This window comes from Colletotrichum higginsianum, chromosome 3, assembly GCF_001672515.1.
Source record: "Colletotrichum higginsianum IMI 349063 chromosome 3, whole genome shotgun sequence".
NCBI lineage: Eukaryota > Fungi > Ascomycota > Sordariomycetes > Glomerellales > Glomerellaceae > Colletotrichum > Colletotrichum higginsianum.
In genome coordinates this window covers 1,557,633-1,583,677 of record NC_030956.1, presented here as the reverse complement: position 1 = coordinate 1,583,677, position 26,045 = coordinate 1,557,633, and the positions used below count along the sequence as shown (strand labels likewise).

Genomic DNA, 26,045 nt, shown 5'->3' with positions numbered 1-26,045 from the left:
GTACCTTTCCCTACCTAAAGCAGGAGCTGCCTACTTGAGCTAGAAACACTGTGCTAGTGATCGCTCATCTAGCAGTAATCACAGCTTGAGAGAAGTGCTGTGGTGAAAACACACCGTGTGAAAGGGAGATGACGCTAGTGTTTGCCAGGGGTTTAATTGATGTGGATCTAACAAGTAACGGGAAGGCGTGGGGCAGGCTGCATCAGATGGGAAGGAGCCGCCACTGCGCTTGGCCTTGATGAGCCCCCAACTAACATGTTGACTCATCAGCAAAGAAGTCATTCTTAAGGCAAAGTGCACTCCTGCCATTTTAGCTTCTACTTTAACTGCTAATAAATATGCAGGGGCTGCTAGCAACAAAAATTTTCTTGTGCCTTTAGGGGAAATACCTAAGTACCTACCTACTTTGACAGTGTGGGCCCGGATGTGGCTGCGTGGCGAAGCTTCCAAAAGCGGTTTAAATACGGCCATAGACCCTTCTGCCTACAACTACTTGCACTCATAACGTGAGGGCTCAATCGGCTTTTGGGCAGCTCAAGGGATTCTCTCTCATTCAACAACCACTGAACTGCCCATAAAATCAAAATGGCTGCTACGCCTGCTCCCCGCAAGTCGGCCTCCAGGATTGAGATCCAGCTCCCCACTGCTGCTGGTCTCCGGAGTGAGCGTGCTCTGCGTCGCAGCCAGTACTCCATGGCGCCCATCAAGCGCAAACGATCCGACAATGGAGACGGCGATGACGATGACGACGAAGAGTACTCCGACAATGATCGCGATGCCAGTGTCGCTCGCCGTCTGCAAAAGGAGGAGAATCGCAGAGGTTCCAAAACTGCTCGACTTTCAGATGCCGACCTTGCCAGACGCCTCCAGGAAGAGGAGTACGATATGGACGAAGTCAATGCCCCAACCGCTTCTCAACAAGGCCGACGCAGCGTGACTTCTGCCAAAGCCCTCGCCACAGATAGTGAAGACGATATGTCGGAAGACATGTCCTTTGCTGCTCGAACCAAACCCAGCGGTCAAGGCCGTAGCAGGCTTGTCAAGAAGAAGAACATCTCTTTTGCGCAGCCACCCACAAAGAAGCAGAAGGACTTGTCTTTTGCCTCTGACGACGAGGATGAACTGGTGGGTTCTATGGACGAGGATGATGACTTTGACCTGTCGTCAGAGAAAGACGATTCGGACTACGACTTTGACGACAACCCCAAGACGTCGACGAGCAAGGGCAAGAATCCTGTTAGAGAGACCAGATCCACGGCTTCCTCCTCAGCACAGCCGCCTGCGACATCAGGTCCGTCAAGGCGGGACGGACAAAGGCAGAGGGAGGAGGAAGACATTCTGGAAGGCCAAGATGATGATCTTTCAAGCCTTTCGAGCTACGTCACCAATGTCACTGACGACGCTTCAGCCGCTGCGGCCGCCTCGACCGCGTCCGATAGTGATGGGCGTCTTCAGAACGCCGTACGTAGGCAGTCCCGTGGTCGACGCGCCCTTCAACGTGGCTCTAGGCGGCGAGGTCAGCTCGAGCGTGACAGACTGGAACAGCAGCACCCTGAGCTTCTGACCATGTGGCAGGAGCTTGAGGCTTTGCCGCCTCTGCGACCGGAGAATATCGCCCAGCCCAAGCAAATCTCGCGCCAGCTCAAGCCTTTCCAGCTTGCAGGCGTTGCGTGGATGATTGCCATGGAGCAGTCCGACTACAAAGGCGGCCTCCTCGGCGATGAGATGGGCCTTGGCAAGACCATTCAGGCGGTGTCTCTGATAATGTCGGATTTCCCCTGCAAGAAGCCATCTCTAGTCCTGGTCCCTCCCGTCGCCTTGATGCAGTGGCAGTCCGAGATTGCCTCCTACACTGACGGCACGCTCAAGACATTCGTCTACCACGGTTCCCTGTCCAAGGCAAAGAACGTAAGCCTTAAGGAGCTGAAGAAATTCGATGTCATTATGATGTCCTACAACAGTCTGGAGTCGATGTACCGCAAACAGGAAAAGGGCTTCGCTCGCAAGGACGGCATCTACAAGGAGAAGAGTCTGATCCACCAGATCGACTTCCATCGCATCATTCTCGATGAGGCTCACTGCATCAAGACCAGGACCACCATGACGGCAAAGGCCTGCTTCGCCCTCAAGACAACCTTCAGATGGTGCTTGACTGGCACACCGCTCCAGAACCGCATTGGCGAGTTCTTCTCTTTGATCCGCTTCCTTCAGGTCAAGCCCTTCGCTTCGTACTTCTGCAAGCAGTGCCCCTGCTCTACTTTGGACTGGGACCTCGACGAGGATCACAGATGCCGTCGTTGCCATCATATCGGCATGCAGCATACTTCCGTGTTCAACCAGGAACTACTCATTCCGATTCAGAAGTGGGGCAACCGCGGAGAAGGTGCAGATGCCTTCCGGAAGCTCCGTACGATGACCGACCGCATCATGTTTCGCCGCCTGAAGAAGGATCACACTGATTCCATGGAGCTTCCAGTCAAGGAGATCTATGTCGATCGTCAATTCTTTGGTGAGGTGGAGAACGACTTTGCGAACAGCATCATGACGAACGGGCAGCGCAAGTTCGACACCTACGTCGCTCAGGGTGTGTTGCTCAACAATTACGCCAACATCTTTGGTCTCATTATGCAGATGCGCCAGGTTGCCGATCATCCTGATCTGATCCTCCGGAAGAATGGCGAAGGCGGCCAGAACACGCTCATGTGCAACCTATGCGACGAAGTCGCCGAGGATTGCATCAGGAGCCGTTGCAAGCACGACTTCTGCCGCGCCTGTGCTAGAACGTGGCTCGCGGCCAACGATCAACCCGACTGTCCCCAGTGCCACATCCTCCTGGCCATCGACTTGGAGCAACCCGAGATCGAGCAGAACGAGGCTGATGTCAAGAAGTCATCGATTATCAATCGAATTAAGATGGAGGATTGGACTTCGTCGTCCAAGATTGAGCTTCTCGTCCACGAGCTCCACAAGCTTCGCTCCGACAACGCGTCCCACAAGTCTATCATCTTCTCGCAGTTCTCGTCCATGCTTCAACTCATCGAGTGGCGTCTCCGCCGTGCTGGTATCACCACTGTTATGCTGGACGGTAGCATGAACCCTGCGCAACGTCAAGCGTCCATCAACCACTTTATGACCAAGATTGACTGCGAGTGCTTTCTCGTATCTCTCAAGGCTGGCGGTGTTGCCCTGAACCTCACGGAGGCGTCGCGCGTCTTCATCGTTGACCCGTAAGTCGTCCGTGCCTCACATTCTGACCAAGGCTAACATACATCACAGCTGGTGGAACCCCGCGGCCGAGTGGCAGTCGGCTGACCGATGCCACCGCATCGGCCAGACACGCCCTTGCACTATCACCCGTCTCTGCATCGAGGACTCGGTCGAAAGCCGCATGGTGCTGATCCAGGAGAAGAAGACCAGCATGATTAACTCCACTGTCAACGCTGACGATAAGGCCATGGAGTCACTGAGCCCAGAGGATATGCAGTTTCTCTTCCGTGGATCTTGACCTTGTTAGCCAGCGACACTTTTTATCGCGTCTGGGTTTATGATTTATCGGTGGCATTGGGAACAGGAAAGGATACGTATGGGGGCTTCGGGTCAACTCTTCATGGAGTTGGGCGTGCACCGTGCTCTTTTAATACCCTCCTCCCTTCATTGCGGCGGCAATTGAGGCCCCGCTCGCGAACGACCACTTTTTGATGTATGAGTATGATCGCTAATAGACCTATGACTTTTGGGGCAAAGTCGGCACTCGCTAGCTCGCTGTCGCTTGCTCAATGACTAGTTGTCAACTGATGTTATCGTCCGTTTGGCTGCAACGTGAGTGATCCATTGGACGGCCAGTCACTGCGCACCTCGCCTGCCTGTGTTGACTACTAGCTTGATGTCACGGCCCGCAGTCTCAGGTGATCCCAATCGGCTCAGTAAAGGAAAGCTTGTCCTAATCATGTTGTCACCTTCAATGAAGACGGAACATGGGCCATGCCATTTTCGGAACGTGGAACATGGAACGTAACATTCATCAGCTGCCCTTCATAGATCCAGTCCCGCCCGCTCACTCAATTAGGACCGCGCGGCCTGGCTGCGAGTCAGCTGCCCGGTCGCCGGACCCGAAATATGCCCGGGGTGGAGGTGCAGATTTGTAAGACACCAGATATCCATTCTTGATCACGCATCGATAGGGGATCCACTGCCGCCGTTGGATGTAAAAGACAGATGTTGGTCGTAGAAGATGGACCAGTTGAGGTGAACGTCGGATATCGGTGTAAATTATGTACTATATAATTACGTACGTGATTATTCTGGTCTCTCTCGGCCAACAAAGACGCGTGGCACGTATAGGGTTCCCGCGGTCCTGTCGTGGTATAATCATATTGATGCTCTCTTTCCAAAAACTCCAGAGGCCCGCTTCTGCCTTCATAACATGGTCATAATATGTTTGCCTCCTGTATGTACAATGCATCGTGTATCTTGTTGTCTAAGCCTGTCCCAGACTTTTGGAGATCTCAATGTCCTGTTCGGCCCAGGCCGTGAGACGGGCGGCAAGGTCCTCATCCGAGATCTCCTCCTCCCTCTGGCGGAACTCGAAGCCGTCCGTGCTGCAGGCACCGGTTCTGCGGAAGTAGTACTTGTGGGCGTCGACGTTGAGTCCAAAGGTGCCGCCGTTGCACTTTGTGCTGGCATCGCCCTCGCAGACCTTGATGTCGGAGATTTCATAGTCGATGGTGGTGGCGCTACCGGTGGACAGCCAGTACTCGGGACTGGTATGACGGTAGCCAAAGAGGATGGGAGGCAGACGGGGAACGGGATCGTCTACGTGGGTGATGCGATACTCGGCGCCGGCTTGGACGGTGACGAAGTTGACAAAAGCATCGTTGCCAACACGGGGGCTGCCGTACGTGTAAAGGTCGACGGCGTAACCGTCGCGGCGGAGGTCAGCAGCGGCGATGGTGGCAACAGCACCACCGAGGGAGTGTCCAGTCGCGATGATGGTGTAATTGGGGTTGGCGGCCTTGGCCGACTTGACATAGGTCAAGAGGGAGTTCTTGACCTCGTTCCAGGCGTTGGCGAAGCCAGTATGGACCTTGCAGTCGTCGACAAAGTCGCAGTCGTCGAAGGCGAAGAGGATGTTAGTGATCCAGTTGCGGACGTTGTTGGAGCCACGGATGGCAATGACGATGTTCTTCTTCACAGGGTCTGTGGCAACGTAGCCTTGGAGGCCAGACACAAGGCCGCTAACTCTGTATTAGCAATGGACCGAAGCACTGTGGCGGTTGATGCTCACGAGAAAGTGCCGACGATCTTAGCGCCGTTGGCCTCGACATCGGGGCAGGAGTCCGCACTGCAGGTGATGGAGGCACCGACAGCAGCCTCGCTGTTGCAGGAGGTTGCTGCCACCATCTGCACATAGTACTCGAAGTTGGACAGATCGGCGGCAGACACCGTCACAGCTACACAGGTCAGCCAGTTATCCGGTCAAGTCTGATCTGTATGCTTACCTCTCTCGTCAAGTGCGGCCACCGGGGCCCTGGCATCCAGAAGAGGAGACGCCGAAACAGCGGCGGACAGCAGAGGGAGAAGAGACAGCTTGACCAACATGATGACGGCGGGCGAGACAGGGCAAGACAACAAAGAGGGAACTCGAGGACTCGGTCGTAGGGCACAGCAAAGTGAGGAATAGACAGGTCTACGGTATCGTCCTCGCGCAGCCGCGTCGTCTTATACATTGCGAAGACGGCAGCAGGGTACATGAGCAGTGGGCCGCCGCCGAGTCGTGGCCCTGGACGGACTGTAAGGGGCAGCGGTGAGAGCCTGCCGTTCACCCATCTCGAGCTCGAGCTCGAGCTCAAGCATGTACCGGGAGATGGGGGCCAGTAGAAATGCAGAGTAAAGACTGGAGCTATGCATGCCGGGGGGTGACAGTCTCGCGCTAGAGCAAACAATTCACCGGGCCTTGTCGCTTCTGGCAGTTTCTCCGCATGCAAGAGCCATCTTGCCAGGTACGGAGCGATGGAAATCGACACTAGAAGCTTCAGCCGCGAACGAAAGAGATAGGCATGTCATTGGAAGCGGCGGTTCCATCTGCAAGGGCCAAGGGCAAGAGGTGAATCAACCAGGGTCGACAATGCGGGATAGACAGCCACAGCCATTGGGTGGCCTTGTCATACGGAGGAGGATGTGTGATCTAAATCTTGATTTGGCCCGGTCAAGACAGACATGGCATATACCGTACGGTATGGATGACACCCTCAAGACACCAAGGAAAAACCCGTCGCCTTGCGTCGGACCAATCAGGATATACAGAGTCGGTGTTGGCGTGATGGACCATCGTTCATCAACCTTGACGGTCACAGAGAAGCGCCCATGCGGTCCGCCCATTGCCTGGGCGCAAGAACAAGACAAGCAATGAGGTTTGGTTGCCAACGTTGTGTCCTTTGTCCAATGGGTCTGTGATTCCGGGGTGTCATTAGGCGCCACGTGAGCCAAGCATCTCCATAGTGGGCTTGCCGCTCATTGAACGGCTTCGATTGACTAGTGGTTCCTGGGCGGCATTGAGCAAGGGTGCTGCTAGGCAGATTCCACTTCTGTTGGGCTCTGTCGAAACAATAGCGTCCAAATGGGTAGTGTACTGTATATGGAGTAGTGTAGAAGCTGGTGATGAAGCTGGTTGGCTGGCTCTAGTCCACGCGAAGTGGTGGTCGATTGCGCTGTCCGAGGGCCGAGTCGTTTATTGGAGTCAGTTCGATCTGCCCCTGATGAGGTCCCTGGACAAGGCCCGCTGAAGAGCTCAACAAAATGTTGCGGTAGACGGCCTTGTGCCGGTCGAGGGTCGGATGTTCCCGTCATAAGTACCAGTTGGAAGACTGGACATCAAAGACACACTCGACTTTCCCCGCGTGGTGGAGAACCAACCGGTCGAAGGCATCATCACGCGGGTAACGGGCGGGCGGGCTTGCCAACTTGACTTCACCGATTCGAGTAAGGAGATCGGCCGGGCAAAAAAAGGTTTCGGCAAAAGATGACGAGTTGCCAAGTGTGTTCCGTTCAACAATGAGGAGGAACTTGAGGCAGGCATAAGGGTGTGATTGGAGACGGGAAGATGCGTGGGAGATGCAGCCCAAGGCAATTGAGAGGTACGGAAAGGATGTTAGAGGAGCAATTAGGCTCTTGCTACCTACCTTATCCGACTTAGTCACCTAGGTAGCACCTTGCCAAGAGGCAGTCGGTGTGTTACCTGTATGTCATGCTGCATCTTCTCCTAAGGTACTTCCGTAATCCTGTAGTTTCTGCAGCCATAGGTGCCGCCCGCTGCCTCCGCAATCCCGTGTCCATGCCGTCTTTTCCACCTCTCTTCTGCTCTCCTCCCTCTCCCCCTCCCTCCACCTATCGTCTCTTCTTTTCCTACGGCTCCCGATGACCGAACACATTGGGGTAACGCGCGGGGGTCAGATATTCTAGAAGACGTGCAGGTGCGAAAGCAAAAGTTAAGGCAGATTAGTCACGTCCACGGCTTACCCTCTTTCAGTCTCGATGAAGCGCTCATTACTCACTTCTCACTCCCTCCCCACTCACCCAGCAAGTCATCGCCATCACCATCGCCCTCAGCTACACGCACCCTAACTCAGTCCGTCAACCATCGTCCTCAGCTTATCATCTGCCGCTGCTCTGATTGTCGCCGCCGTCATCATCCTGCGCAACTTCTCCTGGTGTCCCCTGGTATTTCGGTTCTCACGGTTCTTACGGCATCCAGTTCCCGGTTTTCCATGCAGCTGTGGCAGTCAACAGCCGGAATCTGATCTGCACTGTCCCCCTGTTCCCTGTCTTGCACCCCCGCTGCTGGTCCGAGTTGGGAGTTCCGGCCGCCTGGGGCACTGCGCTCGTGGTCATCCTAATCTCGAGAGAGCTTGAGATCCGACCTCGTCAGCTTGGAGGACGTCCCTTGGGGCATCACAAGGGCAGCTCTTTCGAGTCTTCCTCCATCGTCAAGGCACCATCCACATGCACGCTTTATGCACGCAATCAAGAAAGTTGGCCACCATACGCGCACTGCAACGCCCGCCTGATGCCATTTGGCAGCTCTTCCCCGCATCGGAGCCGAGCCGGATGGGAGTTCTCAGTTTGGACTCCTTTCGGGCCTAGTCATGAACTTTTGGTCACGCGGTCCCACCATTCACCAGTCACGCACATGACAAGTGGACTTGGGAACTCTTCGCACCCATGATCCTTCAGGCTCCCTCCCCCACCTGTTATCGGACCTGTCGACATTTACGGTTATCGCGCCCGTCTTGTCGACCCTTTGGGCCTCGGTCGTGGAGCTCCTCCACAGCTTAATCTTGTGATACCCACACATTTCCTCAACTCTCTGCCCTCCAGCACATCCGGCTGTCACTTTCTCCGGGGAGGCACACAAATGCCGTCGCTTAACCACCCAGTTCCAAGCTTTCACATCCCAACTCCCGCCTGAAATGAGGCAGTCGTAGCAGTTTCGGTCTCTGGCCCGATTCGGCGCCGCATAAGATATATTCATAGTGCGCTCGTGGTGTCGATTTTGTCGTGGACGGCTTGACATTCCCCCGCCTTTGGCTGTGACCTCCACCCAGCTTTGGCAGGCATGGGCCCGAACGAGACAGCCCAACTACTCAGCAGGATCAGCTCTCAGCCCTGACATGTTGCAATATTGCACCCTCCCAAGTTTACGGACTCGTTCGGTTGCTACCGATACAACGTTTTACCAGCTGTCTCTAAGCATACCCTTGCAGCTACTATAGCTCGTGGATCTGCCAAGCAGAGAACTCATGTCGTCACTGGCCTCTCATACATGAAGCCACTTGGACTCGAGCCAGTGCTTCGGCTGCGAAGCGATAATGAGAAGGGTGGTATCGACGATGGACTAGCCCCGCGTCCTGTATATAAGCTTGTGGTGGTTTACCACGTCTGCAAGTCAGTTGTTGTTCGCTCGTCTGCAAAAAAACATTGCGCCATCATAATACGTCTTCTCAGGCGCAGTCCTGCCTCGTATGCTGCTCTAAGAAGTGTCAGAGACTCATCGATACCATGGCAAGCACACTCTCGCTCAAATTTCTCGCCGTAACCCTTCTAGCCAGCCAAGCTTCCCTTTGCGATGGAGCGGTGATAAATGCCAGATCCGATGTGCCTCCCGGATTTGTGGCCGCTCCGTACTACCCGGCGCCCTACGGCGGCTGGGCATCGGACTGGTCCGACAGTTACAGGAGAGCCAAGGAAGTTGTCGATAGGATGACACTAGCTGAGAAGACGAATATCACTTCCGGGACCGGCATCTTTATGGGTAGGACTATTCTCTGTCGTATGATGCGCTTCAACCTGCTAATGTTCTTTAGGGTACGTCCTGCTTGACCATTTCACCAATACGTGCTAACTTGACCAAGCCGTTGCGTTGGAAACTCCGGCAGCGCCCTCCGCGTCGGTTTCCCTCAGCTATGCCTTGCCGACTCGGCAACCGGCGTCCGCCAAGCCGACAACGTTACCGTGTTTCCATCCGGCATCACCACGGGCGCCACATTTGACAAGGACTTGATCTACGCCAGGGCTGTTGCTATGGGCAAGGAGTTCCGGGGCAAAGGCGCCAACGTCTATCTGGGACCGAGCGTGGGACCCATCGGTAGAAAGCCTAGGTAAATCTATGGTTTCCAAAGCACTGCAGACACGATGCTAACCGGATGTAAGGGGCGGTCGAAACTGGGAGGGCTTCGGGTCCGACCCCGTGTTGCAGGGTAAGGCTGCTGCGTTGACCATCAAAGGCGTCCAGGAGCAGGGCGTCATCGCCACGATCAAGCACCTCGTGGGCAACGAGCAGGAGATGTTTCGCATGTACAACCCTCTGCAGCAGGGCTACAGCGCCAACATCGGTGAGGCCCCTCCCCTTTATCGAAGAGTCAGAGATTCGGCTACTGACCGAGTAGATGACCGAACGCTCCATGAACTGTACCTCTGGCCTTTCGCAGACGGTGTGCGTGAAGGCGTAGGTTCCGTCATGACGGCTTACAACGCGGTATGTAACTCCGTCTCATCCAAAAAAACATTTGACTGACGTTTAGATCAAAGGTCAACGGTTCGGCTTGTAGCCAGAACAGCTACTTGATCAACGGCATCCTAAAGGATGAACTCGGTTTCCAAGGGTTTGTCATGAGCGACTGGTTGTCTCACATGTCTGGCGTTGGCTCTGCCCTCGCTGGCCTCGACTTCAACGCTCCGGGCGACCAGCAGGTGCCACTGACTGGCTACAGCTACTGGATGTACGATCTCACTAGAGCCGTACTGAACGGATCTGTCCCTGTGGACCGCATCAACGACATGGCCACCAGAGTTCTGGCAACGTGGTACCAGATGGGACAAGATGAGGGCTTCCCATCAACCAACTGGGCTACAGGAACCCGTAACAGAGTAGGGGACTTTTACCCTGGGGCATGGCCCTTCTCCCCGAGCGGCGTCGTCAATGAGTTTGTCAAGGTCCAGGACGACCACCACCTCGTCGCCAGACAGGTTGCGCAGGAGGCCATCACCCTTCTCAAGAACAATGGCAGCCTTCTGCCCATCACGACCTCGGCGCCCATCAAGATCTTCGGTACCCACGCCCAGACAAACCCGGACGGGCCCAATGCCTGTGCCGATAGAGCCTGCAACAAGGGCCTGCTCGGAATTGGATGGGGCTCTGGAACGGTTGACTATGAATATTTGGACGACCCGCTTACTGCCTTCAAGAAGAGGGCCGGTAACGTCGTGTACTACAACAGCGACTCTTTCCCATCGGTCCCGGCCCCCACGGCGGATGATGTAGCGTTCGTCTTCATCACTTCTGACTCTGGCGAGAACCAGTACACGGTAGAAGGCAACAACGGAGACCGCAGCTCCTCCGGCCTCAATGCCTGGCATAACGGCAACAAGCTCGTCAAGGACGCTGCCGCCAAATATCAAAGCGTCGTGGTCGTCATCCACACGGTTGGTCCGATCCTCGTAGACGAATGGATCGACCTCCCCAGCGTCAAATCAGTCCTCGTGGCTCACCTGCCCGGCCAGGAGGCCGGCGAGTCTCTTGCCAATATTGTCTTTGGTAACGCATCCCCCTCTGGCCACCTTCCGTACAGCATGACCAAGAAGGAATCCGACCTGCCTGCGTCCGTCACCCAGTTGGTCGGCGGCTCTCTTGGCCAGCCACAAGACACCTTCTCGGAGGGTCTGTACATCGACTACAGGTACCTCCACAAGAACAATATCAAGCCTCGCTTCGCCTTTGGCCACGGACTGAGCTATACCGACTTCTCCTTCTCTGAGGCGACCATCAGCTCCGTAACGCCCCTAACCGCTTCGCCACCAGCCCGCCCAGCCAAGCAAGGCATCCTCGAGTACAGCGCGCCTATTCCCGACTGGACCGAGGGCGTAGCGCCGGCCGGTTTCAACAAGATCTTCAGGTACATTTACTCCTGGTGCACCGAGTCCGAGGCCAAGGACGCCGTCGCAGCCTCCAAGACAAAGACCTACCCGTACCCGGCGGGTTACAGCACGACCCAGAAGCCCGGCCGCCCCGCCGGCGGCGCCCAGGGAGGAAACCCGGCTCTCTTCGACGTGGTCTTCACCGTCTCAGTCAAGGTGACTAACACGGGCACCGAGCACTCGGGCAAAGCTTCAGCACAGGCGTATGTGCAGTTCCCGGACGGCGGCCCCGAAACCCCCGTGATCCAGCTGCGTGACTTTGAGAAGACGAAGAATCTAGCGCCTGGAGAGAGTGCCACGGTGACGCTGGAGTTGACGAGGCGGGACGTGAGCGTTTGGGACGTGGTCAGTCAGAACTGGGTCGTGCCGAACCCGACGGGGAGGTACAAGATCTGGGTTGGGGAGGCCAGTGACAAGTTGTTTTTGGCGTGTTACACGGACTCTGGGGACTGTGAGGAAGGCCTCGAGAGCCCCGTTTGATTTCTGCATGATAATAATTGGAGTGATCACTTCTTCATGGATGAATGTCGGCTGTAGTTGGGTCGCTGAGTTAGCCATTGGTCTGATCGTCTGCGCATGTTCCAGTAAGTAACTACTGCTTTGAGGAACAAACAAATGGGTGCTATAAAAACAGTGGATTGAGGAATACAACAAGATGAGGAAACCAAGGGTTTCCTGGAAAGAAAGTGAGTATCTGGGCTGTAGGTTATCAATACACAGTCGAATAGAAAACAGTAGATATCCAATCCAACCTACACTCTTGATGAAACACGTCGCCTAATCATGTAGTCGATATCCTGCGCTTCAACAACGGCGTGGCTAGCTTCGCAGGCATGCTTGAGATACACTTCAAACAATGAGGAGTACGCGCTCTACCCGAGCATCATAACAAGCCCTTTCTTGATGGCATCAAGCTCTTTCTTCCCCAGCGGATCCTTCTTGTTGAAGGCGTGCTTCTTCCGCTCCGCACTCGTCCAAGATGTGATGTCGAGGCCGTCCCCGCCGACCGTCGTCCCCGTCTTGTACTCGGAAAATGCCGCCGCCCAGCCCCAAGGATCCTCGCCGTGCTGTTCCACGGTGGGCAGCTCGACATCATCGTCCACCCCCTCCAACAGGCCCTTGAGTTTGGGGACGCCGCGCAGTGTGATGCCGTGCTTCTTGGCGTAGGCGGCGACGTAGTTGTCAAACGTCTCCGCGACAAACGGGAATGGCCGCTTCTTGGACTTCTTGATGCGCGTCTCGCCCTCGAAGAGAGAGGAGCCGCGGAAGGCAGAGGCGACCTTGAGCATGCCCGCCATGACTATACCGAGGTCCTTCACCTCCGAGTCCGGGGCCAGGGCGCCCTCGCGTTCGAGGCGCGCGAGCGTGGCGAGAAAAAGGTTGCCAATGAGACGGGCGGTCTGGCGGCACAACTCGCCATCATCGGCCCTGGTCGGTAACAAGTTAGCCAAAGAGCCACGCCAACGCTCATCGCATATACACGGAGAAGACTTACATGGCAAAGTCGCCGCCGGAGAGGAACCAAATGAACGGCGCTATGGCCTCGCAGATGACCCACTGCTCCCTCCAGTTCTCCTTGGCCTCCTCGTAGTCGAGGACGAGGTTCTGGATGACCTGCAGGATGCCGTAGGCGTAGTGGTCATTGTAGGTGTACATGTCGAAGTTGTCCGGGTCGCGGACCTGGCAGTGGACCTGCTGGTTCATGAGCTTGCGATAGCCGGCGTTCGTGATGACAAAGGGCGCGTCAGGGTGCTCTGCCGCAGGCTTCATGCAGAGACAGGTCTTGCCGCCGTCGCATTTGGCCTTGGGCTGCTTCTCGCCTTCGTCGCCCTCATCATCGTCGTCTTCCTCGTCGTCATAATCGTCTTCCTCGTCCTCGTCCTCGTCATCCGGGTCTCCGCCTTTGGTTCCCAAAGGGCACCTGCAGGTGTACGTGTAGGCGTACTCAATGTCTTCCATGGCCTTCTTGTAGTCATCATCTGCGTTGCGGGACGCCGACACGGCCGACCAGCGCTTGCTTTTGGTGGACCATCGGGATTCGTTGGCGGCAGCGGAGGCGCCGGAGGCCGTAGTTTTGGTCTTCTTAGCCGTGCCCGAGGCCTCGCCGGCCTCATTGGCATTGGAACGTTTCTTGGGAGGCATTAGGATACACAGTGGCAAAGAAGAAAGCAAAAGACGCCAGAAGACGGGCAACACCGTAATTTAAAGGCTCCCTCCTCAATGTCCGCGGGAGAGGGGAGGTTATTCTGTCGTCACTGCCACAACTCTGACGTTGGCGACGCGCAGCCAGTCCAGCTTTGGGCCAATTGCTTTTTCTCGTGCGGAACGCGTTGAGCTCCCTCTCCTCACAAGCCGAAATGGGGTTTGGCCGTGGATCCCAGTGCCAATCCTGTGACTTTGACGCTAGCCGCCACCTCCCATTGCTATAGCTGGCTGTTGCCGTCAGAGATGATGTTAAGCCTCAAAGCTTCTGAGGCTTGCTATGCGCTGATGAACTTATATGTTTGTTGTCCCTCGGTTGGGAGCCCCTGAGACGGCGGTAGGCAAGAAAAGGGGGGAGGTGGAGGTTGCAAGACGTATCAGCACGATGGTTCCTTACTGATCCCTGCACGCGCATGGTTCGTCTTCTCATCTGATAGCCTACGCGTAGGCAGTGGTGATGAAAGCTGGGCATTTGGGAAGGGGAAAAAATGCCATTTGATATACAAAACAAGAGAATTGGTAGCATATGAAGCGAGGCACTCGCGGTCCTGAGCGCGAGGGCATACTACCGTGCACCTTTTGACACCCTTTGCCATGCAGTTGGCTCATTGAAAAAGAACAAGATGAGTGAGTATTCCAGGGTTTCTCTAGACATCCCGGAAAGCATACAATTCCCTTGAGAAGCATCGTAAGTTACTTGTAATCTCGCCAGTACAACGCATACACCGACCATCAACAAGGAGGCCTTGTGGCACATCCACTACTTCTCACCCCCGAATCCAAGGGCGCTACGCCTAAGTCGAGCCTCCGCAGCGTGTTGCAAACGAGTTCCTTATCTTCCAACATCCCCACTCTGTTTCGCCGAGTGTAGCTGTCGGCACAGGTCTTGAAGCAGCTTGCGATTGAGTTGTTGTACATTTGACTTCATATTGATACATGTTGAACACTGCTTCTCTGGAGGTCCTGATGCTTAAGTCTTCTGACTATACCCGACCCAGTCATTCAAACCGAAGAACGTTCACCGCCTCCGGCTTGCTCAAAGCCCAATCCTGGAACAAGGCGAACCGCTCATTGTTTCGTCCTCGCTATCCTCCATGAGTCTTGTTCGTTGTCGCTACCCTTCCCGAACATCATCCACTCAAACACCCAACTTCTTGCGTCCCTTCGCCCGTCTTCGTGCAATAATCTTGCGGCCGTCCTTGCTGTTCATGCGCGAAAGGAAGCCATGTCTCCGCTTCTGGATCAAACGGGTGTTCCGGTTCATCGTGTTACGGGGACCGCAGCGGATCTGCATGGCGCCCAGGGCAGGGTGCTCCGTGATGGCGCTCGTCGGAACAACGTCGGCGGCATCGACCATTGAGGGCGTGAAGGGCGTAGCATTCGGGCGACGAAAGGCGGAAGTGAGTGGTGTGATTGAGGGACGCAGCGAGGGGAGAGAGGAGAACGTCCTGATGGCCAATTGTTAGCTGGCTGATATGTTGGGTTCAGTGACCTTCTGATCGAGCTTCACCTTTGCGAGAGCGCCTGGACCACGGCGCGGGCGGGCTGGATGGTTGGGCGAGAGAGGAAGGCCCTCGCCAGGCTTGTAATGGGTTGGCGCATCATCTTCGCGGCAGTCGTATGGTCGTTGTCAGGGGCTGCGTGGAGCTCTCACTCGCTGGTCCCGATCACCAAGCTTGAGATTTTGCGGCAGACTTTCTTGCAGTCTGACGGGAGTTCCCGCCGCTCATGCACAAAAGGGGGTTCTACCTCGGACGGGGCGTTTCTCTACGGGAGACATTGCATGAGGCGAGTGTTTCAGCCAATTAAAGTTGGGGCAAGCTGGGTGCACTACAGCCAATCGTCGGCGCTGCCGGCTGCCGCAATGCCCCGATTGCAGCGCGGGTAGCCCCACTTGGTCGTCGGTTCACTGTGGACAGCTTGCCTGAGCTAAGTTGCTGCTGCTGGGTCTGAATGTCAGCTTGCGAGCGACAAGGTCCGGAGCCTGACCCTGTTTCCTCAATCAAACATCCTTCCATTCCTGTCCCTCCTTTGCAACCCCCTCCGGAATCCGAAGAAGAAGCAAAGTGAGGCCAATATGGATTTCCTTCAACGTCTCGCGCGGTTCTTGGACCGACCTCTCTTCCCATGGAAGCGTCTCATACTCGGCTTCTCTGTCGGCCAGTTCGTTTTTGAGAGTCTGCTCTCCCTCCGCCAGTACCAGGTCCTCAAGAACACCAAGCCGCCCAAAGTCCTCGAACAGGAAGTCTCGCAGGAGGTTTTCGACAAGTCTCAGGCCTACGGTCGCGCCAAAGCTGAGTTCGGTTTCATCAACGGTCTCTGGGGTCAGATCCAGAACATCGCCTTCATCCAGTTCGACGTCCTCCCCAAGCTATGGTCCTGGTCTGGTAACCTGCTGCTGAACTTTGCGCCGGCACGCTTCACCGGCGAGATATCCCAGTCCATAGTCTTTGTCCTCGCCTTCATTATGATCCAACAGGTCCTCTCGCTACCCGGCTCCATCTACCAGACCTTTGTGCTCGAGGAGAAGTTCGGCTTCAACAAGCAGACGCCCAAGCTCTTCATCACCGACATGATCAAGTCCCAGCTCCTCGCCTTCGTCCTTGCGCCCCCAATCCTCGCCGGTTTCCTCTCCATTGTCAAGAAGACGGGTAACCAGTTCTTCTTCTACCTTTGGGCGTTCGCCGCTGGCCTCCAAGTCTTCATGATCACCATCTACCCGGTCGCCATCCTGCCGCTGTTCAACAAGCTGTCACCCTTGGAAGAGGGCGAGTTGAAGAACGGCGTCGAGAGCCTCGCCAAGAGCTTGAACTTCCCCCTTCACGAACTCTACGTTATCGACGGAAGCAAGCGCAGCGCCCACAGCAATGCCTACTTCTTTGGTCTCCCTTGGAAGAAGCACATTGTCATCTATGACACCCTCATTGAGAAGAGCGAGACACAGGAGGTTGTCGCCGTCCTCGCCCATGAGCTCGGTCACTGGAGCCTCGGCCACACCACCCGTCTCTTCGGTATCTCTCAGGTACCCCCCTCCTTCCTTGTGGTCACTTACGTGCCATCATCCGGCTAACACATGCAGGCCCATTTCCTCTACATCTTCGCTCTTTTCTCCGTCTTCATCAGCAACCAGTCGCTGTACGCCGACTTTGGTTTCCTTACGGAACACCCGATCATCATCGGCTTCATCCTCTTCTCTGACGCACTTTCGCCCATGGACACTGTTGTGAAGCTGCTCATGAACGTCCTGAGCCGCAAGTACGAGTTCCAGGCTGACGCCTTCGCCCAGAAGCTCGGCTACTCTGCTGAGCTGGCTCGGTCGCTCCTCAAGCTCCAGATCCAGAACCTCAGCTCTATGGATGCCGACTGGATGTACGCGACCTACCACTTCTCTCACCCTCATCTGTCCGAGCGCCTCAACGCCCTTAACTGGAAGTCTACCAGCAAGGTCACAACGGATGAGCCGACGGTCGGAAAGGCCTCGGGAAGGGATGAGCTGTAAGAGGCTAGATGAATCATGAAGAAGCATATGCACCGATAACAACCGGGAGAGGCAAATGCTCCGAGTTTTTAAAGCTTGTTTTTATTTGTACGATACTTATCCACCTGTATAAAGTCAGGTGGTGGTAGGCATCCTCACGAACCAGGGCCAGAAGTGATACATCTTTGAAGAATTGAATGTCAATACTAGTTCCGCCGCGTTGCAATCATCAAGTTCCCTTCTATTGAGCCGCCAGTGAAACATTCCTACCGCCTCGGAGCTCTCATATTGGCCAAAACTCGTGCCAGAAGCTCCTCTCGTGTGTCATTGTCGTGAGGGAACAGGTTTCTCTGTGAAACGTGTGAGCAAACACCCATCTGGACCGAAAAACCACATACCGCGGCCAACCATCTCCTCATCTCCTCTCTGGTCCAATCTTCTGGGGCGCCTGTCGGGTCCGGGCCAGCAGGGAACATGTCTCCGCCGTATATGGCCCAGACAGCTACGGCCGTCACCAGCCCGCCGAATGCTGCGACACAATGAGCGCCGGACTCACGAGGAATGGTCGGGTTAGTGTACGCACCAAGAACTGCACTCTGTTTAGGCCGTTAGCAATTCGTCAACCAAGGACCGAGCGAGGAAAGCTGACCCTGGATTTCATGGCATTGTCTAGTGGCGTGGGCATTTTGTCTAGTGAGCCGTGGCTATGGTGGTGCGGTTGTTTGCCTTTTGTGACGTGACGACTAGAAGCAGTCCTCGGATTCCTCTGCTAGTAGCTATATACGATTTGAACTGGGCGAAAACACACGTTGCAGTGTTAATGGCAACCGTGTTCGCAACCCGTGTTTTTTGAGTTGAAAGCGTCGTCAACCCACCCAAGCGCCTAGGTACATTCGAGGGTGGTCGTTTACTATTCCATGCGCGCCACTCCTCTCTCGCATAAGAGCTGACGCGTGCCACAGTGACGTCTCGCTGCCACTCGGGGCCTGCAAGGTATGCTGCAGCTTGTTACAGCCTGTGGCAGGAGTCGTGGGGAACCATGGACGGCGCACCCAGTACGTACTCCCATGTCGGCTTCGGTGTCTACCTTATTGAGTCCAAGGCCCCGATAAGATAAGGTCGACTCGACATATGCAACCCGAGTCCAGAACTGCGGCAAGTCATGGTCCGTGCATCTTTGCGGGCGAGCGAGCGCTCTCTCTCGCCAGGGGTCCATCCCACAAAATCATTTTTGCCCTCCAAATCCAAAACCACGCAAAGACAATCCCTCCATCCGACCAGACAAGACTCCCCTCCCGCCGTCGCCAAATCCCCCTCAAATACCGCCAAGATGCCTCGCGAAATCGGTGATATCAAGCAGGTATGTTTTGCTTCCAGTGGAGAAGTGCTGTCCGTCGTAATTTGAAGGGACAGAGTTGGCTAACAGTTGGGTTCGTTGATGGTAGTTCATTGAGATTGCCCGGAGAAAGGACGCTTCCTGTATGCAAAAACCCCTAAACCCCCACCACCAACAGAAAACTCGACACGATTCGATCCCGGTTGCGGAAACCCAGGATTGAAACGTATCCGAGCCTCTGGATGATTGGAATTTTGGAAGGAGCAGTTTTTCCTAACGTTTCTCGTCGTAGCCGCTCGCATCAAGCGCAGCAACAAGAACGCCCAGATCAAGTTCAAGGTCCGCTGCCAGCGCCACCTGTACACCCTCGTCCTCAAGGACTCCGACAAGGCCGAGAAGCTCAAGCAGTCCCTTCCCCCTCGTACGTTGGCCCCTCGTCAAACCGCCCCTTTGGCCCCTCACGGCAAATGCTTGGGGAGCGATAAAGAGAGAGAAAGCGGTGCCCTTCCCCACCGCAGCCAATGATGCTAACCACGCCCCAAACTCATCAGAGCTCCAGATCAAGGACGTCGCCAAGAAGAACCCCAAGGGCAAGTCCGCATAAGCACTTCCCGACCTGGAAATCGAAAACTTGTCAAAATCGCTTCGATGGAGGAATAGGAGGTCATCAGTAGGCCCGTCTTCATGAGGTCAATGGAATGGTTTTGTGGGAACTATTGGGCCGGCCGGTCCTCGGGGAAAATGAAGTGACGTGTTGTGTCTGTCCTCTCGGAAGAGAGTGATGGAAGATCCGTTCACGAGACACACGTATGGCGTTGAGGGATTACCTAGCCAAACTGCGGATTGAGATGGACTTGTCTACCTACCCTCACCTAGGTAGTCAGACATTTCGCCAATGAAGAAACCATTGAACAATAATTAAAAGACAAGTTGCAAACGCAGCAAATGTCGCATTGGTGTCCTACGTACTTTACTTCCCTGTTTTGCTGTAAGAGGCACCCTCCTGTCGACCATGCTCCAGATTCGCCAGTCAGTCTTGACATCCTCTAGTCCATCTGGGCTAAATGCTTCGGCAGCAGACCCTACCTACATGATGCGCTGGTAATGCCAGATGTCAGTCCCCGTTACGAATTCCTGGATGCCTGCCCACTCCTTGAACCCCTCGTGCTCCGCGATCGCCTTATGCTGCTCGACCGTCGACCACCCGCAGTACATGACAAACTCCTCGAGGTCCTCGGCCGCCTTTTCGATCCGCCACCCACCGCGGACGGGGTACGGCTTTGAGGCTTCCTCAACGACCCACTTGGCCGCAGCGTACTTGCTGATGAACTCGTCTTTTTTCTCGGACCGGACGCCGAAGCGCCCGACGCTGAGCACTGGCGCCGTCAGTAGCGAGGGGGGTTCGTCCTCCGTCTTCTTCTTCCCCTCGGCTCTGCTCTCTCCCTCTGGTGCCTCCGCGACAGCCTCTGGCTGCTTGCCCTTTGACTGCGAATCCAGCTCTGCGCCCGCCAGCTTTCCGTCGGCATCTGCCTCATTCGCCGCCTCCGGCGTGGCGTCACGGCCCGCAGGCTCACCATCAGCCGCGCCCGCCTGGGTGACGGGCTTCGCAAAGATGGGCGCATCAATGTGAAAGAACAAGACACTCCGGGGGCCTTCGACGTGGATGTGCGGCGTCAGCTTGGCCATGACGTTCTGGTTCTCGGGCGAGGCGATCCATTCGCCGTGCGCCTGTGGCGAGTCCCACTGCGCCGCCAGTAGGATCACGCTCGGGTCCTCGACCTGCTGGAGGATGGCGGTGCCGCGGTCTATCCGGGTCGGCGGGAGGCCCGGCTTCTGGCGCAGCACCCAGGTGTCCTGGACCGTCTGGCAGTAGTCCATGAGCTCCTTGAACTCCTCGGTCAGCGGCTCCTTGAACTGGATGAGGGCGAACTCCGTTACGGCCATCTTGCGAGCTGCGGCTTGGCGGGCGTCGTGGAGAAAGGGGTATCGTGACTAGCGACTCGAAAGCAAAACGATGTCGGGAACTCCGGGGATCGCGGGGTTGGGAAGCTCTCTGCGCGGGGTTCGGTGTGGGCTGGGGAATAATTGGGGTACTTTTGAGCCCGAGAGAACCAAGGACAGGGAAGTGACCTGCTCTGCTTGGGACGATGTCTCGGAAAGAATATTGCGGCGTGCTGAAGGCTGGATGTTTTCTGTTTACTCGAGCCAGATGTAGGGGTATCTGAGAGGGATTATGGAGCGCAAGTCCACCTGGCGGGGCAACAAAGGCGTGCCGTACCGGTCAACACGTCGCGGCACCCAAACTCGTGACGTTGTCGCCCGTCAGAGTGCGGCACAGACTCGACGACCTGAAGCTAGTGTAGGAGCAGAAGGGCGGTTGCATAGCAATAAGCTCCATTCTGTGTGACAGCCTAGAGCTGATACGCATTGCTCTCTGCTTTTCCATTCGGAGAGCCCAAGCAAGCTTGAGCTCCCCCTCAAACCCTTCCTTATTCAGCGACTAGACCATGGACCACCCTGCGGCCCTCAGGTGCAAAGCCGCAGATCACTGGCCGGCTGGCAGGCAAACGTAAATCGCCTCACATAAGGAGTCGGCGTCTTCAAAACCCCGAAAAAGAGGAATAAAAAGGGAAGGGGGGGGGAACCTCCAGGAACAAATGGCTCAAGCTATCTCGGCCATGTCCTAGAATCTGGCAAAGCCGCGCTTCTTCGCGGGAGAGAGCCAACTGTTGCGTTATCCTTTGGTCCATTGGGTGGACTAGACTCCACTGTCCGTACAAGCTCTCGGGCTCTGGACTCGGGTCAGAGACAATCCGTCACCGTCGCCAACGACCTGGGGGGAAGGGGGTGCATTCACGAACGAGCGCTCGGCCATAATCGTGGAACATGGTGTCAGGGCAATCCGATGAGGCTCGGCCACGAGCACTTGGAACGTTGTCCTGCCAAGTGTTTGCTTGTCTCTGGGCGTCGTCCTCGGCGATCCAAGGCTTGGGCAAGACAGGCAGAGGTAAGGCGATCGACCCGCAAACGCACTGCGCGGTCTGCGCCTCAATCGTCGAGCTGAGGATCTCGTCTCGCCGCTCGGTGAGGTGAGGTGCGGCAAGGTATCGATAAGCCAATTTCCGTGGGTTCCGTCCCGCATCTAATCCTGGACGCCGGCAATGACTGCCTGCCGGCAACAGCTGTCGTTTGCTAATGTCGGTTCGTTCATCGGGCTGGCGGACACCGTGACGTTCCAGGGCATGGCCGTTGCGTTCCTTGGTGAGAGCTTCACTGAACATCAGAAAGAGACTCATCGGGCTGGGCAAACAATCAATCGGCTTGGCCTTGGACATAAGAGCCAAGCCGGTTTCTTCAGCGCCATGTTACGGGCTTGCGGCGGTGCGAAACGGCGCTCGTCTTTGGAGACACGGCGGAGTTTTCCTACCTAGACAGGTCGTAGAAGTAATACTAACCCAAGGTAGTGAGTGTCTCTCCATTCGAGACAAGCAGAGGCCATGTGACGGCATTCTGCGTCGCCCAGCGGCCATCCCCCTCCCCCAACCTTCGGCATTCTCAACATCGTGATGCCTCACCGCCTCAAGTCGTTTGCTTCCGCATGCGAATCGGAGGCCAACCGGACTTGTGCAACCGTTCCTGTCGTCGTCCGCATCAAAAGGCGCAGGAGATTTGCTCCAGTTGGAGACCGGAGTCGGGGTTGTTGGTCGCATCGGACTGCCTGTGTTGGGCCACAAGTCATTGGTCATATGTTTACCATGTGGGAGCAGGCCACCAAGAGTCTGAGACCAGTGACACACAGACACTCCCGGCTCGAGGTATCAGACGAAACGGCACTCGGCTGCACCAATGGCTAGGTAGGTACGTACGAGGCGCTAACGACGATAGAAAGCTCATGATCGGATGAGTGTACTACCTGTACTTGGCCCTGGCCGGCTTCCATAGCTGCCGTCGTAAGCTCGAAGCCACGCAGCAGCTCACCGCGATGACAGCCACCCAATTGCGGCTTGAGTCAGGCTATGGTAGCACCGTTCGCTGCGCCAGTTAGGTGGGTAAATAGTGCGTCAAACTATGACCGTACGAAATCCTGCCGTAACGCGCAATCGTCGGTCTTGCGAAGCGGAAACGCGGCAGCGCGCAGCCAGCCGGTCAGCATTCAATCTCGTCACTTGCGTTCAGCTTGATGTGGGAAACGACGAATCTCGAGGCGCGATGGCGGCAGGCTCGACAGTGGCGCTGTCAGTGGCGCTGTCAGTGGCTCGCGTCCCTTAGCTGTCCGAGTCATCTTCCTCCGTCATTAGCACTGTCATGGCTCACAGTAATGGCATATCCCAGAGGCTAGAGCTGCTTTTCCATCATCGGTCGGCCGCCCTTTCACCTGCAGCAACCCCTGCCAAACCCGGCCGGTGTTTGCCGGGAGAATGCCCACCGGACCGGGACTACCATCAGGGGAGAAGCTGTAACCGCCAATAGGGAGACGTGGAAGGAGAGCAAGGCAAGGTACAAGCTATGTTAGATGGTGGCCAGTTCCTGACAGGCCCGACAGTGCGTATCTGGTGTTAGCTTTCAACTGTGCATTGGCACGATTGACATACTTTTAAATAAATAAAAACTGTCCGTACAGACTTCACGAGGGGCATGGTCTGGTGGACGATGACTAGGCAACATCATGGCTCGTCACGCGCCCTGCTGCAGCAAGGTATCCTGCCGGGGTACTCGAGTAACGCGGAGAGAAGCTGGCGTGGAACAATTGTCCCGAGGACATCATTGTGCTTCTACTAATAGGTTCGGATGATTGATTACAAGACTGTTATCGCGTCTCGCCCTAAGTCGCAACGAGACCTTCAGCATCCCAAGGACAGCGATTTCCACCCGGCTTCCATAGGTAGGTAGGTGGGTAGGCACCTATGTACCGAGCTCAGACAGCATGGCAGGGCAACCAACACAAGAGGAGGAGAGACAACATTCCCGCCCCAGACTGACATCCCCCGTTCTCCCGCATTCAAACATGAATCAAGTCTCAATCGCAACACGTTTTCCTACCTCCCCTCCGCCGGCACACAGGAGGGGGGGTGAGGTTACTCCGTACTCCGTGCCCCGTACTCGTCACTCCAAGCCTTCCATCCCTGTCGCTGTCTGACTATTTGTCTTGGACCAACCGACTTCTACACCACCTCCAGGTTCGTCTTCCTCGACTGTCCAAGTTTGTAGTAAGTGCTTCCGTCCCATAACAGTCTGTGGCTGTATCCATACTCCGTAGAGCACCTTGCTATCCGTCCTGTTCTCCATGTTTCCTGGCTGATAGGGGGTCCCAACTCCGTGACCCGTGTCCATGTCGAGCTCCAGCACCCATGTTGTCCACTTTGCCCGTCCACCCCCCGGAACCTGGGAAAGCTAAACTGGCTAACTCAATCCAGTGTCCCATCTTCTCGTCCTCTAATAAAACTTCTTGTATTACTGTATTACGCATTTGCCAAAGCGCTCCCACACCCTTCCTTCCCTCTTTCTCTCTCGCGCGCCGCTATCGACACCCGCATCCCCCTCTGGGCCTCTCTCTCCCCCAACAACTTTTTTGCTTATTTTCTGCTTCATCCTTCCCTCTCCGCCATTTGCGCCAAACAGCCCACCCGAGTCTCTCGAGCCTTTACGACGCCCCATCCTACAGCCGCGGTCTCGATCCGCTCCGCTCTGGGTACTACCCACCAATTGACCCCTCATATCACTGCCTACTCGGCCCCTAGACGACTCAGACGACCCTACCGGTTAGGCTGCGCCGAGCCTCTAACAAGCCTCTTTGACGACTGCACGGCGTGTCTCTCCTCACCCACCAGTTCCTTTCACCGATAGCACTCGGATCGACGCGCCTCATGGCTGTATTCGCTCCAGAAACGCGGAACGGCGTTGACACCGTCGCCGTACATGGCGTGCCGGCCGCCTCATATGTAAACGGCAACGGCAACCTAGCCACCCGTCTCAAGTTGGACCGCAAGCAGTCGAGCCCCATGATGCCTGCTTTCATGGTCTCCGCGCCTGGCAAGGTCATTGTCTTTGGAGAACACGCCGTGGTTCACGGCAAGGTACGGCTGGCCGCAAAGCCCCTTTTCCTCGTTCATCTCGTCCCATGGACTGACTGACTCTTGTGCGACAAACAGGCCGCAATCGCCGCTGCCATTTCTCTGCGTTCATACCTCCTCGTCACATCCCTCTCCAAGTCGAGGAGAACGGTCTCGTTGCGCTTCCCGGACATCGACCTGCAACACACATGGAACATTGACGACCTGCCCTGGGAGACCTTTCAACGTCCCGATAAGAAGAAATACTACTACGACCTCGTGACGGAACTTGATCCGGATCTAGTCGCAGCCATCCAGCCACATCTTGCAGAGGTATCACCACACAAGTCGGAAGAAGTGCGCAAAGTGCACCAAAACTCTGCCTCTGCGTTTCTGTACATCTTCCTCTCTCTGGGCCACCAATCCTTCACCGGATGTCTCTACACTCTGCGATCAACGATCCCCATCGGCGCCGGCCTGGGCAGCAGCGCCTCCATCGCCGTTTGTTTGGCGGCGGCCCTTCTCCTGCAGCTGCGCACGTTGTCGGGCCCACACCCGGATCAACCCCCTGACGAGGCGCGGTTGCAAGTGGAGAGAATTAACAGATGGGCATTTGTCTGCGAGATGTGCATACACGGAAATCCTTCGGGCGTAGATAACACCGTATCAACGCAGGGCAAGGCTGTGGTTTTCCAACGGACAGATTACAACAAGCCCCCTGCGGTGCGGCCTCTTTGGGACTTCCCTGAACTGCCCCTCCTTCTGGTCGACACGAAGCAGGCTAAGTCGACAGCCTTTGAAGTAGCCAAAGTCGGCACGCTCAAGAAGACACATCCCCTGCTTGTGGGCAGCATACTGGATGCCATCGACAAGGTGACCATTGCCGCAGACACGCTTATCGGCGGGGACAAGTTCGACAACGAGGAGTCGGAAAGTCTCCGCAAGGTGGGAGAGTTGATGACCATCAACCACGGTTTGCTAGTCTCCTTGGGAGTATCGCACCCGCGTCTCGAGCGGGTACGAGAGTTGGTGGACCACGAGGGCATTGGGTGGACAAAGCTGACCGGCGCTGGCGGCGGCGGTTGCTCCATCACACTGCTCAAGCCCGACGTCGCCACGGAAAAGCTCGCACGGCTGGAGACCCAGCTAGAGGATGAGGGCTACGAAAAATTCGAGACTACGCTCGGCGGTGATGGTGTTGGCGTGCTCTGGCCAGCCGTCCTCAAGAATGGAATGGACGAGGACAACGATGGCGGCATGGAAATCGATCAAGAGAGCTTCCTGAATGCCGACGGCAACGTGGGCGTCGAGAAACTGGTCGGCGTTCATGGGGGCGTAGGTGAGCGCGAGGGGTGGAAGTTCTGGAGAGTCGAGAGTCGATGATGAAATGCGGTAGCGCCTCGCATGATCTGCTTCTACATCATACTGCTTTATCGGCTCTGCCAGAGTGCAAAATCGGGAAAGATGATTGTTGACTCTTACTTTGTGTTTGCCGTTCGGTATGATAATA

The 26,045-nt window shown here is 55.9% G+C and overlaps 11 protein-coding genes across 11 annotated transcripts; 5 read left to right on the top strand and 6 right to left on the bottom strand.

The window, feature by feature from the left end:
- Positions 1 to 585: 585 nt before the first annotated feature.
- On the top strand, positions 586 to 3,505 carry CH63R_04044 (SNF2 family domain-containing protein; the record flags this gene model as incomplete). Its single annotated transcript, XM_018299019.1, has 2 exons — positions 586 to 3,227; positions 3,277 to 3,505. 2 exons carry the CDS (start codon positions 586 to 588, stop codon positions 3,503 to 3,505), a joined length of 2,871 nt encoding a protein of 956 aa, XP_018160265.1.
- Positions 3,506 to 4,477: 972 nt separating this feature from the next.
- Positions 4,478 to 5,598, bottom strand: CH63R_04043 (Lipase; the record flags this gene model as incomplete). The annotated part of the gene is made up of 3 exons (XM_018299018.1): positions 4,478 to 5,240; positions 5,285 to 5,450; positions 5,499 to 5,598. 3 exons carry the CDS (start codon positions 5,596 to 5,598, stop codon positions 4,478 to 4,480), a joined length of 1,029 nt encoding a protein of 342 aa, XP_018160264.1.
- Positions 5,599 to 9,054: 3,456 nt separating this feature from the next.
- On the top strand, positions 9,055 to 11,949 carry CH63R_04042 (Beta-glucosidase; the record flags this gene model as incomplete). Its single annotated transcript, XM_018299017.1, has 4 exons — positions 9,055 to 9,350; positions 9,408 to 9,653; positions 9,706 to 10,030; positions 10,084 to 11,949. 4 exons carry the CDS (start codon positions 9,055 to 9,057, stop codon positions 11,947 to 11,949), a joined length of 2,733 nt encoding a protein of 910 aa, XP_018160263.1.
- Positions 11,950 to 12,341: 392 nt separating this feature from the next.
- On the bottom strand, positions 12,342 to 13,611 carry CH63R_04041 (uncharacterized protein; the record flags this gene model as incomplete). Its single annotated transcript, XM_018299016.1, has 2 exons — positions 12,342 to 12,897; positions 12,965 to 13,611. 2 exons carry the CDS (start codon positions 13,609 to 13,611, stop codon positions 12,342 to 12,344), a joined length of 1,203 nt encoding a protein of 400 aa, XP_018160262.1.
- Positions 13,612 to 14,809: 1,198 nt separating this feature from the next.
- Positions 14,810 to 15,276, bottom strand: CH63R_04040 (Ribosomal protein L34; the record flags this gene model as incomplete). The annotated part of the gene is made up of 2 exons (XM_018299015.1): positions 14,810 to 15,119; positions 15,182 to 15,276. 2 exons carry the CDS (start codon positions 15,274 to 15,276, stop codon positions 14,810 to 14,812), a joined length of 405 nt encoding a protein of 134 aa, XP_018160261.1.
- Positions 15,277 to 15,748: 472 nt separating this feature from the next.
- On the top strand, positions 15,749 to 17,170 carry CH63R_04039 (Peptidase family M48; the record flags this gene model as incomplete). The annotated part of the gene is made up of 2 exons (XM_018299014.1): positions 15,749 to 16,693; positions 16,751 to 17,170. 2 exons carry the CDS (start codon positions 15,749 to 15,751, stop codon positions 17,168 to 17,170), a joined length of 1,365 nt encoding a protein of 454 aa, XP_018160260.1.
- A 245-nt stretch (positions 17,171 to 17,415) lies between these two features.
- CH63R_04038 (uncharacterized protein) lies at positions 17,416 to 17,834 on the bottom strand (the record flags this gene model as incomplete). The annotated part of the gene is made up of 3 exons (XM_018299013.1): positions 17,416 to 17,499; positions 17,548 to 17,700; positions 17,799 to 17,834. 3 exons carry the CDS (start codon positions 17,832 to 17,834, stop codon positions 17,416 to 17,418), a joined length of 273 nt encoding a protein of 90 aa, XP_018160259.1.
- A 477-nt stretch (positions 17,835 to 18,311) lies between these two features.
- On the top strand, positions 18,312 to 19,089 carry CH63R_04037 (60S ribosomal protein L38; the record flags this gene model as incomplete). The annotated part of the gene is made up of 4 exons (XM_018299012.1): positions 18,312 to 18,509; positions 18,595 to 18,628; positions 18,778 to 18,906; positions 19,037 to 19,089. The coding sequence occupies 4 exons, from the start codon at positions 18,312 to 18,314 to the stop codon at positions 19,087 to 19,089; spliced, it is 414 nt and encodes a 137-aa protein (XP_018160258.1).
- A 482-nt stretch (positions 19,090 to 19,571) lies between these two features.
- CH63R_04036 (uncharacterized protein) lies at positions 19,572 to 20,429 on the bottom strand (the record flags this gene model as incomplete). The annotated part of the gene is made up of 1 exon (XM_018299011.1): positions 19,572 to 20,429. One exon carries the CDS (start codon positions 20,427 to 20,429, stop codon positions 19,572 to 19,574), a length of 858 nt encoding a protein of 285 aa, XP_018160257.1.
- Positions 20,430 to 21,301: 872 nt separating this feature from the next.
- Positions 21,302 to 22,195, bottom strand: CH63R_04035 (uncharacterized protein; the record flags this gene model as incomplete). The annotated part of the gene is made up of 3 exons (XM_018299010.1): positions 21,302 to 21,753; positions 21,819 to 21,912; positions 22,061 to 22,195. 3 exons carry the CDS (start codon positions 22,193 to 22,195, stop codon positions 21,302 to 21,304), a joined length of 681 nt encoding a protein of 226 aa, XP_018160256.1.
- Positions 22,196 to 24,349: 2,154 nt separating this feature from the next.
- Positions 24,350 to 25,918, top strand: CH63R_04034 (Mevalonate kinase; the record flags this gene model as incomplete). The annotated part of the gene is made up of 2 exons (XM_018299009.1): positions 24,350 to 24,559; positions 24,635 to 25,918. The coding sequence occupies 2 exons, from the start codon at positions 24,350 to 24,352 to the stop codon at positions 25,916 to 25,918; spliced, it is 1,494 nt and encodes a 497-aa protein (XP_018160255.1).
- Positions 25,919 to 26,045: the final 127 nt, after the last annotated feature.